This window comes from Oculina patagonica, chromosome 3 (assembly GCF_052425735.1).
Source record: "Oculina patagonica isolate OP01 chromosome 3, crgOcupat, whole genome shotgun sequence".
NCBI classification, from domain to species: Eukaryota; Metazoa; Cnidaria; class Anthozoa; order Scleractinia; family Oculinidae; genus Oculina; species Oculina patagonica.
Window position 1 is genome coordinate 10,108,062 of NC_135760.1, and position 19,921 is coordinate 10,127,982.

At 38.1% G+C, this 19,921-nt stretch overlaps 2 protein-coding genes across 3 annotated transcripts in view; one reads left to right on the top strand and one right to left on the bottom strand.

Annotated features, from left to right (window-relative positions):
- Positions 1–369: 369 nt before the first annotated feature.
- Positions 370–14,128, bottom strand: LOC144646434 (uncharacterized). 2 transcript variants are annotated; one of them, XM_078506024.1, is made up of 4 exons: positions 14,086–14,128; positions 8,535–8,742; positions 2,628–3,292; positions 370–1,489 (listed from the first exon to the last, which is right to left on the bottom strand). In XM_078506024.1, the coding sequence occupies exons 3-4, from the start codon at positions 3,260–3,262 to the stop codon at positions 877–879; spliced, it is 1,248 nt and encodes a 415-aa protein (XP_078362150.1). In that variant the 5' UTR covers positions 3,263–3,292; positions 8,535–8,742; positions 14,086–14,128; the 3' UTR covers positions 370–876. The 2 variants fall into 2 exon arrangements, with proteins under 2 accessions (XP_078362150.1, XP_078362149.1); XM_078506023.1 differs by lacking the exon at positions 14,086–14,128 and having other exon boundaries at positions 8,535–9,173.
- Positions 14,129–16,216: 2,088 nt separating this feature from the next.
- The window catches only part of LOC144646446 (melanopsin-like), a 38,380-nt gene continuing 34,675 nt past the window's right edge, over positions 16,217–19,921 (top strand). The window contains exon 1 of the mRNA XM_078506041.1: positions 16,217–16,317. The gene's annotated coding sequence lies outside the window, so the exon portion shown is untranslated. The remainder of the gene's footprint in view (positions 16,318–19,921) is intronic.

A 19,921-nucleotide genomic window follows, 5' to 3' on the forward strand; every position in this document is an offset into this window, starting at 1 on the left:
CCAGTTCAGAAATGTACCGCAAAACCCGGTATGAGAATTACCGTGTAAATAACATTGTTGATAAAGATCATGTGTTTGACTGGTAATTATAACTTTGTGCAGAATACACTTGTAGGGGGAAATTGGTGAAAAAAGAAATAAAAACAGTCCTTGAAAGATATCCTGGATTTTTACAATGTAAAGGTATACTAACCACGAGGGCTGACAAGTCTGTTTCGGGAGAACAGCAAATTTTTGTTGGGAGCTTGACAAAATGCAAGGAATCGGGAGGTAAAACATTTTCCAGGTAACAAGAGATGATACATTAATATGTACATTAATACATTGCAAAAGATTGCAGACAGCAGATAATTTTACAAAGTTGGGGATAACGCGCATAATTTTTGGGACGAACTTTATGGCTGCACAGTACCTCCCAAACAGCGTTTGAAGAGTAGCCAACCCCTGTCAGTCCTTGAGATTATTTTTTCTCTGTTTTAAACAAGTAGTCAAGTTACTTAGATATGACACTAGAATAGCCAGTTGTTATCGACTACATCACTTTCGTACTTATCTTAAGCAGATTGCAATACTCTAATAAGGTCCTAAAATTTGGATTTCTCTCCTAATATCCATCACTGCTTCAAAAAGCTTTCCTGCTTAAAGGAAAAAGATGATTGAATTTTTAATGAAATGATACTGAATGGCCAAGCCGCACATTCACAGCTTAATTTTAAACTATATTGATAACCGAGTTGGCCTTCATATAAGCCTGGTGGTTTCCTGGAGGTCTCCTCGCCCTACTTTACTTTTAAAATTGTATTAAGTAATTCTTAAGTGGCAAATAATAAAATGATGATGATGATGAAATCTTGGAAAAGTGACATGCGAGTAAAATTACGAATGATCTGTCGAATATTCACTAGTTCGTTCATTGCTATCCCTCGTGCCATCTGTTGAGCTGCCTGCGTGCGTCTCGCTCCGAGAGCTACCCTCCATTGTTTTACTCGTTAAAGACGTCGAGCCGCTCATCTGCTTCTCGCCATTTGTTCGTTTCGTTGTGGGGCTGACTAGTCCTGGTAACGCCGGGTCGACTTTATTATTGGCGAACTTCACTCGCTTTGCCCGCTCAGGGTTACGGTTAGTGGCAGCGGCTCTTCCTTGTCGGTGATGTTTTCCGGGGGCGTTCCCTCTGGAACCTGTAGTCGTCTGCCCGGACGAACCTGTCAGCGTCCGCTTAAACGCAATCCTGTAACTTGCATTCAGAAATAAGTAGATCCACGGGGCGAGAAGTATGTTGGCCTGTGCGAGTATTTCCAACACGAACGCCACTCTGTGTGTATAACTGTAATACCCCGTTATCATAGCAACGATGCTGCCGACCTGAAATGGCAGCTCAAAGATAAAGAAAACCATCGTCAAGGCGATGACCATACGATTCAACTTCCTGCGATACTGAAGTCCCCGTCTACGAGTCACGTTTTGTATATAACGGGAGTTCTTCCAGATTCTGCATAATATGAAAAGAAATTAAACAGTACAAATTGCTAGAACACAAATGAAAGGCGAGTACAAAGTGCTCTAGCATCCCGTTGGGACTTGTCGTGTCTATCCCCCTCCCCCCGTCAGAGCTACAACCCCTGACAAAAATCTTGGGAAGTTTTGCCCTTTTGTTCTTCCCCTCCCCTCCCCTACTCAATGTTGAGCGAAAAGCGACCTTACACACACAAGGTTGTAAAATGAGGGACCAACATTGATAGGGGGAACGGGGAGATCCTACAGCAGTACAGGAATGGCGATTGCTAAATTGAATTCGAAACTCTCACTAATCGGGCATGTTTTTTACAACCTTCCCAACTCGTTTTGCCTGGGGTTGTATGTTTCTGCCTGTTCAACTCTTTTAAAACGTTATTTGTCACTTTCTATAGACCTGTATCTACTTCGTAGATTCCGCTATTTTGCATATCGAACGATATTTTTTGCCCCACCTCTTTCTTTTTCGTCTAAAAATAAAACGCCTGTTCAGTAAAAGGCATATATAAGTTATGAAACGTGTTCGTTTTTTTTTTCTTAAAACCATTTCTATCATATCTAACTGGAGACCAGTTTTAAAGATGGAGGCAAAACTTTGCCCATCTGCAGAACCAATTTCTAGCCAAAACGTGGTCTCTAAAATCATTCCTTCAGGGCGGAGCATAGATATATAGCTAAGGGGCGTAGCCAGGGGAGGATTCCAGGGGTTTCAGAACTCCCTTTCTGAACTCCGCTGAATGAGATCTTAGCTCTTGAAGAAAAAGAATGCAAGAGAATGCTGGAATAGCAAGTCTTTGATATTTCTATAGCAACTTTTTCTTTGGAAACCCTAAAGATTTGGGTTGGTCGGGGGGACGGCCTTACAGTTCTTCTGGAACTAATCGTCGTCCTAATTTACATAGCCAGTCTGTTAAGTTTGTCTAGCTATGTTTGGCAGTGGAATTATTCGAAAATCGTGCTCTAAATCAAGGAAATGTCATTTCTGAAGTCCTAAACTACAAACATTTTCCTAGGGAGCATGCCTGGCGACGACATTTGGAACCCCCCTCTTCAGAAAACCTGGCTACGCCCTGTATTAGCTAACACAGGAGAGTCAGCCCATAGGCTTAACTGACCTTGCACAGTGCCATTGAATCGCGAAGCATATCACCATTGGTAGCAGCATCGTCATCATGACAACGATAGCATTGTAGATAAAATGGAGTTTCTCCTGAGAAGACCAGTTTAACTGACAAGTCAGCTGCGACGCAGAAAGTGCAGACAGACTGTTGTCAAAAAGTAATATTCCGCTTAACACAACGGAGTAAAACCACGATGCTGAGAAGATAATTGTTCTAGAGGTTCTTGTTATCTGTTGACATACTCCACGCGAACATCGATCTGCTGCAATGTTTGACAAAATGTTCATTGCGCACAAAGTCGACGAGTAAGCGGCTTTGGAGAGGAGGCCGACGAAAGCCACCCAGTTGCAAAGGAATATAGTCTTTGTATTATTCTCCGTTTCTCTTTTGAAGTCTGTTCCTAACGTGACGGCGTAGTCTCCAGCCGAAACCAGAAGACAGATCACACTAAGGTTGATCTTGAATGGGGACATGATCTTTTTTCGCAGGGCACTCCGGAATAAGATCAATATGGCGGAAATGTGGGACAAGAATGCCAACACGACTGCAGCCATAGATATGTTGACTGAGAGTATTAATAATGGGCTCGAGTCAGCCTCTTCACCTTCGGAGATGGTTGAGTTTTTCATTCTACCTGGATCTTAAAGTCCACTGGCGGCCTGTGAGGTGGAGAAATAAGCCAGGTATAAACATACAAAGTACGTTCAAAGTTACGTGCAAAGTTATCAATAACTTAAGTTAACTGGGCATGTGAAGTATTATCCTCTGAAAATAAATCCTTTACTTCGCTTCACTCCACTTCACTTCGCTTCACTTCACTTCGCTTTACCTTACTCTACTCTACTCTACTCTACTCTACTCTACTCTACTCTACTCTACTCTACTCTACTCTACTCTACTCTACTCTACTCTACTCTACTCTACTCTACTCTACTCTACTCTACTCGACTCTACTCCACTCCACTCCACTCCACTCCACTCCACTCCACTCCACTCCACTCCACTCCACTCCACTCCACTCCACTCCACTCCACTCCACTCCACTCTACTCTACTCTACTCTACTCTACTCTACTCTACTCTACTCTACTCTACTCTACTCTACTCTACTCTACTCTACTCTACTCTACTCTACTCTACTCTACCCTACTTTACTTTACTCTACTCTACTCTACTCTACTCTACTCTACTCTACTCTACTCTACTCTACTCTACTCTACTCTACTCTACTCTACTCTACTCTACTCTACTCTACTCTACTCTACTCTACTCTACTCTACTCTTAGTATACAAAAACACTCAACCCTTAATAGACTTAGACCTAATACTGCATCCCAAATTTTTGACACAATGATATTTCCTATCTTAAGCTACAACAGTGAGATATGGGGGATGTACATGAAACAGAATTTTAAAACTTGGGATAGTTCCCCAATAGAAAAAATTCATCTCAAATTTTGTAAACGGTACTTAGAAGTAAACAATAAGGCCTCGAACATAGCTTGTAGAGCGGAACTTGGAAGACTACCTTTAATTATCCCAATTAACCAGAGAATTATGAAATACTTTGTCTATCTAAACAAGAAAGACAACGACTCAATTGTCAAACAATCTTTTCTTATGTCAAAGAACTTACACTCTATCAACAACTCCGGATTTTATTCCAATTTTTTGAATTTAATAGAACACTACCATCTCCCCAATTTCGACCCGGAATCTTTAGATAATTATAGAATTAAACGATACACAACCAATATGAAAGAGAAATATATATCTTTCTGGCGACATAGCCTAGAACACTCAAGGAAATTAGAATTTTTTAAAGTTTTTAAAAATGAATACGTTGCATCTGATTATTTACAACAGTTAAGATATTTTAATGAAAGAAAAAATCTTGTGAAATTTAAATTAAGTAATCACAAACTTATGATTGAACTGGGTAGATATCAGACTGACCATATACCCAGAGCAAATAGATTATGTCCATTGTGCAAGTCAAATCAAGTAGAAAACGAAACACATTTCTTATTAGATTGTAGCAAATACTCTTCCCAAAGGCGGACATTCTTAAAACGAATCAATGAGATAGTACCTGACTTTGAAAGGAAAACAACCTCAGAAAACATTAAACTTCTTATGAACTCTAATGATTATCATGTTAATAAGCTAGTTATGAAGTTTATTTCTTCATGTATGAATTTACGTGATGCATTGTTATTATCAGGTGAAAGCGATGTAACTTAATCAAGTTTTAGTATGATATAATAGGATCGTTTTGTTACTTTTAGTTTAGATATGCTTTTGCAACACTGTAAACGGTAACGGTCATGCAAATAAAGCAATTTATTATTATTATTATTACTCTACTCTACTCTTCTCTACCCTACCCTACCCTACCCTTCCCTATCCAACCCTACCCTACTCTACTCTACTCTACTCTACTCTACTTTACTCTACTCTACTCTACTCTACTCTACTCTACTCGACTCTACTCTACCCTACTTTACTCTACTCTACAGGGGCGGATCCAGGATTTTTCAAAGGGGGGTGGCTGTTTACCAATATTTTTGTTTACTATATTGTTCAAGCCCCAGTTTTGTATGGAGGAGGGAGAGGGGGTTTCAGGCTTTTGGGCAGTTTTTTGAAAAGCCCATATTTCATGGAGTCGTAGGCTCCATCCCCCTAGGGGGGTCTGGGGGCATGCCCCCCTCAGAAAATTTTGAAAAGTTGAAGCCTCTTAAACGTGATTTCCGCGATTCTGAGCAGCTTTAAACAGCTTTCAACTAAGTTATTAAAGCGCTGTTTTTCCTTGGTAATTTGGCAAAATATTCTTTCCTCAACTTACCTTGAATTATATTTCGGAGAAAAACTCTAGTTCTAATGAAATGAACAGTGGTTGAAATTTAAAGTTGACAGGCCACGAACTTACAGGAAAGAGCAGATATGCGTTTTTTTTTGCTCACCCACGTACGTGGAAATTTTTAGTCCTTGGCAAATTGGCCTGGGGACAACTTTCGCGACTTTGCTTGCTTGTGAAATCGCTTCGATGCGAAAAAAACGGTAAGAAAATTCGCTTAAAGATGTAAATGGAGAAGAAAATCATCCAGCAAGGCTAAAACAACTCTTGAAAGCTAAAAGGGATCTAATTTTTTAAAATTATACACAAGTTTTGTTACATTGAAGGGACTGTGTCACGAATTTTAGCCAAATTTAGGTATGGGAAATGGGCATCAAATTCGGCGAAACATAAAAATAATCTCTTGAAACAGTGAAGGAAGATTTTAATGACACAGCAAATGCAAAAGGAGGTAGGATGGCCAATAGTGACGAAGATTGAAACGGATGGCGATATGGGTTTTTGAAATACTAGTATTTCAAAAACCCGGCCATATCGCCATCCGTTTGATAGTTAAATTAATTGATTATTAATTTTCACAAGTTTTTCCACATGTTTGTTGAGAGTTTTTTAATGTTATTTCTTCAGAGGTTAATTCACAGGTCTATTCACAGGTTTTAAAAGTGAATTTTTTTCAGATTTTGTTCACATATTTTTTCACAGGTTTTTTCACAGGTCATAAAATTCACAGGTTTTTTCACAGGTACAAAATTTTGTGATTTTTGGACAAAATTTAGCCCTTGCAAAATTCACAGGTTTTTTCAGAGGGTGTTTCTGTGTCACATGCTTTTTCACAGGTTTTTCACAGGTTCTTATCCAATAGTGACTGTCGGGCTGAACAGTTTTCAAAGTTAATCTCGATCGTTTGTTTGTTACTTTACATCATAACGCCTGGGAGAAAAATTTGGTTGTAATAAAGCTATAGTTTTGTCATTTAGATCCCAAGAAGTAATTTCTTTACAAAAACTAAGTTCCATACGTAACACAGGCTGTCGAAAATCTCCTATTTTTGAAAAATGGCCGTCCTTAACTCTGAACGGCCGCCTGACAATGAAAGGTGGATGGACATTGTCCTTGTTTTCTATTTTATTATGTTTATTTTCATTTTTCTGGTGGATCAAGGGGGGTGGCTAGCCACCCAATCCACCCCCCCCTGGATCCGCCCCTGCTCTACTCTACTCTACTCTACTCCACTCTACTCTACTCTACTCTACTCTACTCTACTCTACTCTACTCTACTCTATTGTACCGCTTTACTCTACTCTACTCTACTCTACTCTACTCTACTCTACTCTACTCTACTCTACTCTACTCTATTGTACCGCTTTACTCTACTCTACTCTACTCTACTCTACTCTTCTCTACTCTACTCTACTCTACTCTACTCTACTCTACTCTACTCTACTCTACTCTACTCTACTCTACTCTACTCTACTCTACTCTACTTTACTTTACTCTACCCTACTTTACTCTACTCTACTCTACTCTACTCTACTCTACTCTACTCTACTCCACTCTACTCTACTCTACTCTACTCTACTCTACTCTACTCTACTCTACTCTACTCCACTCTACTCTACTCTACTCTACTCTACTCTACTCTACTCTACTCTACTCTACTCTACCTATTGTACCGCTTTACTCTACTCTACTCTACTCTACTCTACTCTTCTCTACTCTACTCTACCGCTTTACTCTACTCTACTCTACTCTACTCTACTCTACTCTTCTCTACTCTACTCTACTCTACTCTACTCTACTCTTCTCTACTCTACTCTACTCTACTCTACTCTACTCTACTCTACTCTACTCTACTCTACTCTACTCTACTCTACTCTACTCTACTCTACTCTACTCTACTCTACTCTACTCTACTCTACTCTACTCTACTCTACTCTACTCTGCTCTGCTCTGCTCTGCTCTACTCTACTCTACTCTACTCTGCACTGATTTACTCTACTCTACTCTGCTTTACTCTACTCTACTCTACTCTACTCTACTCTACTCCACTCTCCTCCACCCCACTCCACTCCCCTCCACTCTACGTTACTTTACTTTACTTTTATAAAACGTCAATTAACAGCATTAGGTGTGTCGTGTGCGGGCGAGAGTGCACTCAAAAACCTCTGCACGTGTTTCTAAAAAGCTTCCGTTGAAGGCACTGATCGTTTGACAGGTTAAAATTTCGATCATTCTCGCTTTAAACTTGGCACAATAGACATATCTGCTTGTCATTAATACAAGATATAATCAAAGCCGTGAGCAAATATCGCTCTGAAAATCGGTCCTTTATGATGTCGGTGCTTTGAGAAGACATCCAGTTTCCGGCGCGAGATGGCACGTGGAACCAAGTGTTCCACAGGCAGGATTTTTATCGAATAAAGACAGCGAAAATGAGGTTTTATTCCTATTATAAAAACAATTCGGGATACGAATATAGATAACAAATGTTACGATAACTATTTTTTCACAACTTACCGCATGAGTGTAAAGAAAAGAAAAAGGGTGAATAAAAAAAAATAACCGTGCGAAAGCTAAGGGATCCCCAATTTTTCCACTCGCGACTTTTTTCGATTCGCTCGACGGACTAACAAAAAAGCAACTGCTCGTTTTCTTTATACTTAGCGAGTAATGCGCTAAGTTTACATGCCCACCTGCCGTGAAAACGTGCAGGAATACGACGGTTTGTAAACATGACGGGAAAGCGTTAGCAATTCATAGATTCGCAGATATACACCACGGTAAATTTGTACTAAAGTGGTTAATTCGAAAGTCATGGGAATATTAAGAATTATTTTTTATGTCGATCGCGTGAGCTTGCGAATTCGATTAAATGTAGATAGCGGCAAAACAGCATGCAGTTCGCACAGCGCGCGCTGTAGTACTTTACGAAAGGTTACGAAATGCATCAACAACTAAATAAAGGAACTAGTATTTTAATACCCCTTTAATAGTCGAGGATATGCTCGAACCCTCAAAAAATTTAAAGACAAATATTTTACTTACCTTTCGGTTAACGCAGCGACGCTAGCAAGTCTGGTGTCGCGTTGTAGCTACTTGGTAGTTCTCAGTGAAGGATTCACACGAAATGATCTGTTTACGTTGCTTTCAGTTTGGATGTTATATATGTTAGTAAACACATTTATTCCAGACCATCTGCCGGATTTGATTGAGCCATTATGGTAATGATTTTCAGCCGACGGTTTGAGCGCTTCTGAAACGCAGTAAATGATATGCAATTTAAAATAATGCATTACCGTGAGATCTCTTAGTGTTTGAGGTTTACTCAACGGTCTTAGAGATACATAATAACAGTTTCGGCCGTGGAGCTAGCCATTTCCAGCCATCACTGAAATCAGGGCCACTGTTGGTAAAAATGAATTTGTCCGAAGGATACGCACTGTAAACTTTTAAACTTTTTAGCCGAGTAGATGTAAATTGTTTTTTATATATAGCATTTTTAACATAGTAGACACAATAATATTTTTAGGTAGTGCATTTAAACATTTTAGATTTTAGATTATATATTTTTACATTCTTATAGATTCTATTTTAGTTTTCTTTTATCTGTTATTTTAGTGGAACATCTGTAAACTAGCTATTCTAAGCTAAGCATGTTTCCCACTTTAAATAAAGTATTGTATTGTATTGTGTATTGTATCACGTTTAATTAAATAGCGAAGCGCGCGAGGTTTAAAAATAGAATGCAAATGATTATACCCCAACGAAGCACAGGCAACATTGGTGTGTTCGAGAGAAATGGAAGGAGGAGTTCTCGTTTCAAAAAGTGTTTTTAGAACATCGACTGTTTCAGAAGGTGTTTTAGGAAAATCGTCTGCCATTCTGTTTTGTTGTCTGAGTCTTGTCCGAGTCATGACGTCACTCGCACGCTTCGCTATTCTCGACCTCGGTCTAGAATTCCGATTGGCTCACAAATTCCGGCTACATGTGTCAGAGTTTCTTCATGTGGAGAGTGAACGGATGGTTTGTTTACATACAATTATGTACGAAGATCAAGCTCTTTCTGTTCATCCGTGTAGCTTTTGACAGTTTTTTTGTCCCTTACCTCAGTGAACTTCATCGGCTCTGAGTTCATGTTCATTAAACTTTCAACACATTTAATTTTTTCATAAGTCTTGCCATGGTCAGCCGCAAAAACAGTAGACAATGCGTAAACTCTTGCTCCTTTTGACTTTAATAACGACGGCGTACTAGCAGGAACGTGTTTATATAAGAATTATTCCACGAACGCGCGTTGGATATGTGGTGATAAAATAATCAACGAGCGCATCGCGACGATCGAGCGTGTAATCTTTTCATATCCAACGCGTGCCAATAGAATAATTGTTTTAGTAAATTCTCACCTCGGTTATTGTCGCTAAAATTTTTAAGAACAATTCATTACTTCAGGTTTTTTTAGTTTTGAAAAAATGATCTGGACATTTCAGCTTGACCTAATTATATAAACGAAGCGACTGTATAGGAAGGTGGCAAAATCGGTCACGCATTTTTCACTTTGTAAGCTTAAAGATGAGTAAAGACATGAAGAAAGCGAGTAGGAGAAAATATTTTTTCGTATTATTCCTTGCACAATCTTGCCTAAAGGTGACTACCTCGATTGAGTTTAACAGGAAGTTTCGAAATAACTAGGGAGCTGAAAAACAAGACACATTTGCCTATTTTGACCTGTGCAACAAAGACTCCATTAGTTTTCTTACTTTTAAAGGAAAGTTTTTTTTTTATCCAGCTTTGCACGTGGTCCAGGTGACTTCAGTTTTGCTATTTGATCGGTTGCTCAACCGCACGTTTTCTGAACCGCCCGCGCATTTCACGCATTCCGCGTTCATCTGGACCCCTCGAGTGCGAATCAAAATCATTTTCACTGAGGTTGCGTTTCCTGTCTAAGACACGTAGAAATATTGTCTTGTTCGTTTATTTGTTGACATGTGGACTTAAACTCGGGTAATATTCCTACATCAGTACGGAACAAACTTGATCAATACATATATTTTATATGTACTGAGAATCAACAGCGGTAATATATGAGAAGTGCTTTGCACGAAAATATGTTTTTAAAAATTATCTTTGGTAGCGCAGAACAAATGTTTCCGGGATTCTTGACGTATGCGTGTTTATTTTTTTGGGATTCAATTTGCCTGCTTTCGCATACGGCGACATAGATCCGGCATCAAGCATACCATTTATCACGAATCTGGGAAACATTTCGTGATCCATTGCATACTGCAGGCCTGCGTTCAGCTGTCTCATATTTCCTCGCGTGGACGGCTGCACGACACAACACGCTAATATTACGAAAACAACACGCTAGCATTACGAATTTTGGCCCTGAGATTATTTTAGGGAAGAGGCTGTTTTCCGGGGAGCTTGTTATTGGAAGAAACATCTGTTCCACAAAGTTTTTGATTTTGTATACCTTTAGAAAAGACTGCATCTAATAAAATATAAGGAACATTACGTAACACAGTAGGAGATACGAATCGAGCAGTGAGGGTTGGAGCCCTGGCCGGGTCACTGTGTTGTGTTCTTGGGCAGAACACTTAATTCTCATAGTGCCTCTCTCACCCAGGTGTATAAATCGATACCCGCGAATTATTAGGGCAACCACACAAAACGCTTAAGGATAGTATAGTGCAGTATAGTACAAGCATTCTAGTTACTTCATGCTAGCAGCTAGAACCCGGGATTAGCTTTGGCTATGTGAGTCAGTTTGAAAAGACACAAAATAAGTTCTACAGCCCCTAAATGTCAAAACACCAGAACTCTGGAATATATAAAAACGATTTACAATACAAAAGAATCTTTGCGGTATAGGGTTTAAAAATATATAAGAAGTCGTATCATTATGTAAGACCATTCAAAAGATAATTCTATGGGAATTATATTCAAATGCGTTGGAGTTTTTATGGGGCGGAGGCGGTGAAACTAAACATGGTTTACAGGCCAAAATTTTTAGACTAAGGTTTTGCCATCTTGTTTCATCTGCCTGCAAATACCCTAAATATGAAAAATCTGGAAACGTCTGCTTTAGTATAACAGTAGCTCAACATCATATGACTCAAAAGATGTGCCTTTATGAAAAGCAGACGTGGATGGTTTACAGGATGGGCGCTCATTCCTTTCCTTATAAGCCCTAGTTAAGAGCTGAATTAAAAGTTGGTCTAAGTTACGTGAAGATTTCACAGCTAGGGTTCAGCTGGGGATCAAGGAACAAAGCTAGCTAGAGTGTGTCGAGTCATGATAAAACAAAAAAGCTGGCAGATGCATGTCACAAAACTCTAGGCTATCTGTTTAAAAATAATCAGTGTCAATTTTGAAGCCCATAGAAATTTGTAGATACACTGAATTTATCAAGTTTGATTAGTTTTCAGCAGCCAACCTAAATTATATATATTTGAAAGAAAGACTTCATTCGATAGGAGACGAGATGAGACTTCTGAACAAATAGTATAATTTGGAATTTGGGCATCCAATTTACTCATTCTGTCAAGTGTTTTGTTCTCAGTTAAGCAACAAAAAATAATTAAGGTAGGCCTGTTTTTTTTAGTTTCAGGGCTTGTTTACATGGTGGGTGGTTAATACTGCTGAAAAGGGTCATGCTAGCAAGCAGGTGGATAAACCTAGCGTACAATATATTTTCTGAATCCTGCTTTCGTGTGAAAGACGCTGTACCTAGAATTATTGACAAAAGTCGTTGACACACCAACCCTCTTCCCCCCGTTTAAGTGTTGGTTAACACGATGTGCCCAAACTCCTCGTGCAGTGCGTTTTAGTTTGTGAGCAAAAGTAGGCAGCAATTGAAGGCATTATTATTTTGCATGCTACGCAACATTGCAAAGGGGGAGAGGGGAAATTACTTAACATTTTCATGTTTCAAGTAAGAAAAACAGCAACTGCGCCAAGGTTTTGTCAATGATTGTAGCCCTAGGGAAATCAACATACTTAGCAGCTGCGAAACACATGGTACACAAACTTCAGGTGCGATTCGAACTTAATGGAGAAGGTCTTTGCACATTTCAAAGCCTTCTGCAAAGCAACGACAAAAAATGGCCAAATTCGACGTATATAGTCTGGAGAACGCGACCACAATAGCGAATTTTTCGGGTTTTTTTTACTGAATTTGGCTTCAACACTTCGTTTTCATATTCAGCAGGAGGTTGGTTCAGATCATGATTGGAACGCACACTTAATAAATTAAAATAATTTCGAGATTCTGAAGTAAAACACAAATCCGTTATTATTTAATCGACGTCGTCGCTATCGTGTTTGCGTAATTAGCAACCTTTGGATTGGAGTACAAGATTTAGGCCAAGTACGGCTTTTCAAAACCTAGTGCTGATCCTTCCGTTTATCAGTTTAACACCAATCTCGTACAGGGAGGAGAGAGGGTCTTGCTTGAAACGTAACTGGATTTTTTAATTTACAAAAAAAAAAAGCCACCTAGGAATGGAACCCTGCCTATGAAACAGTTATAAATTGATTTTAGAATGGATGAATAAATATATAAACCGCGTTTTGAATATAGGGGGGACCTTAATCATGAACTTCCAGATGCACGGTAGATTATCGGACGAATCCGTGCACAAACATAATGTACAATTCTACAAATTATGTCAACAAACCGGCTTAAAACTTTGACACTATTTTTTCAGGATGTTTTTTCACCTAAACATCTGGTAAAAAAGGAAGTTTGGAACCATAAGCACTTTGAATGAAAAAGAAAAAACCCATTTGGAAAGAGAAAGGATGTCGTTTGCCAGAGATGGGCGGAATAAGTGTCGCTCACAGTAAAATCCGTTTCCTTTGATGACTGAAATTTAAACGCAATCGTATTTTATTTCCCCTTAATTATTCTTCTAAAAAAGAAAACCAAAATATATGTCGCCAAATGAGGCTACAATGAAGTTTTTTCTTGAGCAAAATTGTTGTCATGCTTAGAAAACGGAAAGGAAAAAATCGCGTTTTTTATCTACTGTATTGAAACGTTTTCAGAAACCAGAGGGATGTAGCTGTATTGATAAGAATCTTTCTTGCGCTTTCAGTTTTCTATATATTTGCATGAATTTCTGTGAAGAGAAGATAAATTCCACAAAAACGCTTGTTTGCAAATGGCGCGCGCTTCCTAGGAACGCACATAGAAAACATATTTTCAATAACTGGTAGTTCAAAAATATGTCGGCGCGGCAGTCTTTTTGAGTTCGCTTTACACGTATGCACGCAATAAAGCGGGAATAATCACGCTTTTCACTAATCTGTGTCTTTTTCACTTATCTGATAATATTTCACTGCAGCCAATGGTTTTCTTCGAGTTCTTTTGAAATTCATTTATGCCTGCAGTCTTATATCCAATGTTTGCGCTCCAGCAGAGACCTTGGTGCTATTTCTCCACAGCCTGTCCCGAATCGAGTGTTGTTTTACGCAGTCGAGTTTACAACTGGCATGTAAAGAGATCTTTTTTCGCCGATTTTTAATGCTATTGTAAGTCTAAAACGATAATACACAACATACATGAACAACATTTAATTTTAAGAGTCCTTACCTGACCGTGCCCAGCTTTTAGTTTTCTCAACTACAGTAGAACAACCCTACAAATATTAAACGAATTTTAAATAGCAGAAAATTATTGCATTGTTATTGATTTACAGTCAGATCGGTTATAAATCACCCAAATCAAGGTATAATTGAATATTCATGAACTCTTAGAATTTGTTGTAAACTTAACGTTTTCGCGCTTTTCGTTATTTGAAAAATAATCTTGCGCCTTGCAAAAGTTTACCGACCTGTGTATTCTGTGTCTAGCTGTGTCCTGTTTCCCTACAAAAAAAACATTCCGTAAAGTGGTCAAGTGTCATGACTCATCTGTTAAATAAATACTTTGAACGTTTACTATATACCTTGTTGGATGTAAGAGTTTTCGACTGAGTTCTTTTTAAACCTTGCTTGCTTCTAAATGTTTTCTTGCATGCTTTTCACACTAAGCTCTTCTCTCTTTTAAGCCCCCCCCCCCCCCCCTCTATAATAAGCCCCTACGGAAGTTCATCTTATTTTAACAAGTATCCCTCTCTATAAACCTTCCCCCTTCCACCCTTCCCAAAATGGTAGATCATTATTAAACAAAAATCAATGTAGCTTTCCATTTTATAGTTATTGATCCACCAAATTTTCCTCTTTGGTTGCCCTTTTTGGGGTCACTAAACAGCACTAAAACATTATCATTACACTTACTGAAACACTGGTTTGAAAAAATTTTCCCGTTTCTAATAAGTCTCGTTTTCTATTAGGAACCCCGGCCCTCAAAAGGTCTTGAAAAGCGAATGAGACCCCGAGGGCTTAATAGCGTTTTTCTTTGTATTCCTTTGATTACTGTAGATATATGGATAATTGAAGACTTCAATTTGCGCGCCTCCCTGCGGTCTGGAAAGAGTTATTAAAATGGAAAAGATTTTCACGCAAACGTGGAATGAAACAGTCAAGCTGCAGTCGATACGTATTACAAACTTTGTTTTCAAAGAGGCAGTATAAAGTAATTTTAAAAAACTATACCTATCGCTACGCCATTTGATGAAATGTTTTGAACCCAGTAGGGAATAATTTTCAAAAGGTACGAATTTGTTACGGATTTGCATGTGATATTTAAAAAACGACATTTAATTAAAATTTGATCAAAAATAGCCTTATCAACTTCCATGATTTTAAACTATCTACTAATAAACACAAATGCGTGCCTTGTTGTGTGTGTGACCATTGAAAAGTGAAAGCCATTGAGCATTTCTTTCATAATAGAGTCGAAACTTTAAGTTTTTGTGGTACTGTTTATAATGTTGTACAAGGTGGTTCTAACTTTAAAGCCTGTGGATGAAACCCTAGTGTGTGAACATTCAAATGAAAGCTATTGATCCTGTACAAGGTGTTCTAACTTTTGTTTTGGAGCAGCGCTTTCATATTGCGTTGTTTGTTTTGCAAGTAATATTTTGAGAAATGCAATGTTACATTTAAAAAAATATCTTAGCACTTGTGGAAGACGGGTTAAGGGATAGTCTTGCCATCTCGACTTTCTTGATGATATAGATCTAGGGGTGTTCCCTTATTTAAGCTACAAAGGTATGTTCGGGGGGTATGGTTACGCGGCGTTTTTGCTTGAAACAAGGTATAGACGTTGACCGTTTAGTACATTCTAGTCAGCAATTAGATGTAATTTTAGGAAGGAACTATTTTTATTAGTGCTTTTCTAGTGATTCATCTCTTAAGAAGTGGAATTTAATTCACTTCGGGAAATTAAAGCGCAAACCAAAGCATAATTAGCTAGTACAGGAAAAATCATATATTTTAGGGATTCAAACGAAGCGCGCCGCACACTCCCCACCCAAATTTTCGGGGGAACTCCCCCCCCCCCCCCGGCGGGAGATACGGACAATCATTCGCGTTGATAAAATGTGCAACGCAACGCCGTCTATTCTCCGACTGTAGTTTTTACGTATCATATCCCTACCATTCGTAATCTTATGTTACAGAAAGGATTTAGCTTTATGCGTGTTTTTTTAATGATCCGCAGTCAAAATGGCACAGGGGCGGAACTGCTAATAAAAATCTGGACCGCTCGCTCAACCACGAAGATTGCTCGATACAGTTCTCTTGGACGAGTAGTAGTTCCATTGGACGAGAGTAGCATAAAAACTCAATAAGTCGAACATTTCCGAGGGCAAGAAATCTTGCTGAAGGCTATTGGAAAATCGCATTGCGAATGAAGGGCTCGCCTGATTTGCGTCTACAGGTAAACATCTTACTTTCCATGTTTTTGTTAAAAAATCCAAGACTAAATCATGTCTGATCTCTGGCAGTTTTTTCTGCATTGTCGTTACTAATTTTTCAACTGCTATACCAAAAGAAAAAGAAAAACCTAATGTATTTTTAATCTACTTACCTGAGATAACGTCAGCTCTAAAGTACATCAGCAACAGTGGCGGAAGATTACACTTAAAAACATATATATACTTGTAAGAGAGGATATATTTAGGTATTAATAACGTTTTATTCCTGAAGCTATTTCAAAATTTTCATTACGAGTGGAACGGAACGACATCGAAAACGTTGCAGCTAAGATTTCGGTGTGTTTGTAGCGTTGCAAAAAACGCAATGTGTATATTAGGCTAGAGCGATTTTTCCATTTTTTTTTAAATCTGAACGACATCGCAAGCGTTGCAGTAGTAAAGATTTCAGTGTGTTTGTAGTGTTACGAAAAAGCAATGTGTATATTAGGCTAGGGCAATTTTTTAAAAAAATCTGTTATTTCCAAACTGGCGCAAAATCTAATCAGTTAAGATTTCAGTGTGTTTGTATTGTTGCAAAAAGCAGTATGTATATTGGGCTAGAGCATTTTTTTTAAAAATCTGTTATTTCCAAACTGGCGCAAAATCTAATCAGTTAAGATTTCAGTGTGTTTGTATTGTTGCAAAAAAGCAGTGTGTATATTAGGCTAGAGCAATTTTTTTAAAAAATATGTTGTTTCCAAACTGGCGCAAAATCTAATAAAATCTTTAAATAACAATTTAAAACGGAAAAGAAACACACACACACACACACACAAAAGCAAATGCTAGAAAAGTGCAGGAAAGGTGTCAAAATGATGGATAAGATTGAAGTTATCGATTAAAAAGCGAATTCATATCTTCAATTCTCAGTAAGGGACCGAATAACTGCGATTAAGCTGAAATCAATAAGTGTTTGTAGTATCTATATTTATGATCTGATCGTTAAATGACTAATTCCTCATTTTTCAAAATTAAACATTACAAGAACGCAACGAACCACATATATATATATAGTACCAAATAAAGTGTCCTCGCTCCTGAAAGTTTAAGAAGAGACTATCAACTTTTACTGTTATTAGTGACTCTGGCAGCGGCGAAAACATTTCTAAGCAGGGAGTTTTAATAAGTCGGCATTATGCCCCTATATCTGGAGGCTATTTGGAAATTGTTGTTATGAATCGACGTCAGAAGTATCTGTGTTTACAAGTGAAACAACGTAAACGTTCTAGCTTTGATTTGTTTTGAATAAAGCGAAACACAAAAAAATTGTAGGTTTTATTCAGTTTTTCGTTAAATCTGCAAAAAGTTAAAAGATGTTTCAGTAATTTAACACCGAAAAAAATTCTATATTTGCTAAGAAGGTTTTATAAGTTTGTTTACGACATCGCCAGTACCCGTAAGCACTCAGTCAGCATTTAATTTCTTACTTGTTATTGCAAATAACAGAATCAGTGTTTACGCGATAAACAACTCAAAAACATCACAAATTACATACTTCAGTTTAAAAAATAAAATTTATCTACAATCTCGAGCAGGAGGAATTTCACATCGCGCGGGAAAATTATTTTCAGGCTGAAATCCCTTCCTGAAAAGCAAGACAAGAGGTTTGAAGTAAGTTTTGTTTCTTTTGTTATTAACTCGGAGAATTGCACAGTTATTGCTGAAGCTGGGCAGATGGCACGGAAAATACATGAAAGATATCCTATTCAAATTCAAAAGAGCGATGTTTTTCTTTTGCGAAGGGAACGCCTTAAAAACTATTAAAAGGCTCTTCAAGTGATAACACTATAGCGTGGCTGGCGGTAAATTGAAGAATAATCTTATACCTAATGTTACCTAACGTTATGTTTCATCAAGAGAATTTCATCTTGTCCTGTGCTTTTCGCGTAACAGACTGACACATCCGAAAGTATCGCTGTACATGATCAGATTATAAAACTAACAGCTCTTCTTTGCTAACTTAGTGATACGCGACCGCCGGTTCAATTCAAGCCGCGTGACAACTTGCGGCCGAGCTACAAGTTCTACATAATAAGGCTTCGCGACTTATTTAAGATCTTTCCCCGCACGCTTCTGTAAGCGACACATTTGCGACGCTCCATGGGAAGCCTTTTTACTCGTGAATGCATAATGAACGAGTATAGTGGGGAGGTTGAGCCATCCGTCCATCCTTCCATCCTTCCTTTTTTCATCCATGTGTTGTAAACATTATGCAAAGTAGGTATGCTCACGGGCGCTTTCTTAATTTCTTTTCCCTCGGCTGTGAATAAAAATACAGCTTTACAAAGGTATCTGTTCAAAGAAATAAGTGTAGAAAATACTTCACCCCTGTAAATGAGAAACAATCGTTTCCCAAACGATGAAATATTGCCTTTTCTTTAATAATCGCGAACATTCGGAAACGATTATTAAAAGACTGGGAAGGTTAGAGCACGACACAATTTATTAAAGGATAATCAGTAAAAGAGTAACGAAACTCTATACAAGACAGATATGTATATAATATCCGTGGGAAAAAAATAAGAAGAAAAAAAGAATTTTTAACTCCAGGGTATGAGAGTTGATCCCGGGTAACACGCTCTAGGACGCAGAACTGAACCACTGAGCCATCGGTTTACTAAGCAATTAAAGTTATGAAAAAAGTAATTGTTATACCTAAGCGACCTGTCATGTGTTCACCCTCTTTTAATAAAGTTAATTATTATTAATAATCCCCGCTATAATGAATATTTTCCATCGATAGTATACTGTTCAAAGAAACGATTCAAATATATCTAACTCATTCACGAGTAGGTCATAGACCTCTTTGATTTATCATCAACGGCGAAGGGCTCAGAGTTGCGCTATTCTTACTTAATACAAGTCTGGTTAAAAAAAATGATCTTTTTATGCACTCGTTTCACTGTTCGTTTCAACAGCAGTTTTCATAATTATAATTATACTAGATCTAAGCATAATATTCATTAGAAGATAGGGTCATCGGACTACTCTAAATTTTGCAGCTGCAGACGTATGGAAATGCCTTAAACATTTAAGAAAAACAGCCACCACAAAGCTGCATTTAGGCGTGGCTCGTTCAAAGCCAAATTTTAACCTTTAGTTCTAATTTAGCATGGATTTATCACATACTTAGCATGCAAATCATCCTCTCCTTTTCTAATTTATTCTTATCATTTGATTAGTTACTTTAGTCTAGAAAGGTGTATCTGCTGAAATTAATAATAACATACAGTATGAGGTTTTGTTCATCTCTCTGACACTAAAGCAGACCCTTTGAATGAACAAGGCTTCATGTTCTAAGCAAGTCCATCGTGAAATTTCGGCATTACACTCGAATTTTGTCGTTATTGACTTCAAACTTGTTGTTGAAAGACTAGTCGGGCAGTTGTTTTCTTCGAATAGTCACGCGAGCAGCAAAGTTTAAAAATCTTAACAGCTTAATTATTTCCTCGTATTTTGAAGAGCCCGAAGAGAATGAAAATATAACGATCTAATAATGGCCCCACCCTTCAACGTATGATAGAAATTAACAAATCGTGCTGACTACATTATAAAGAAGCGTCGAAA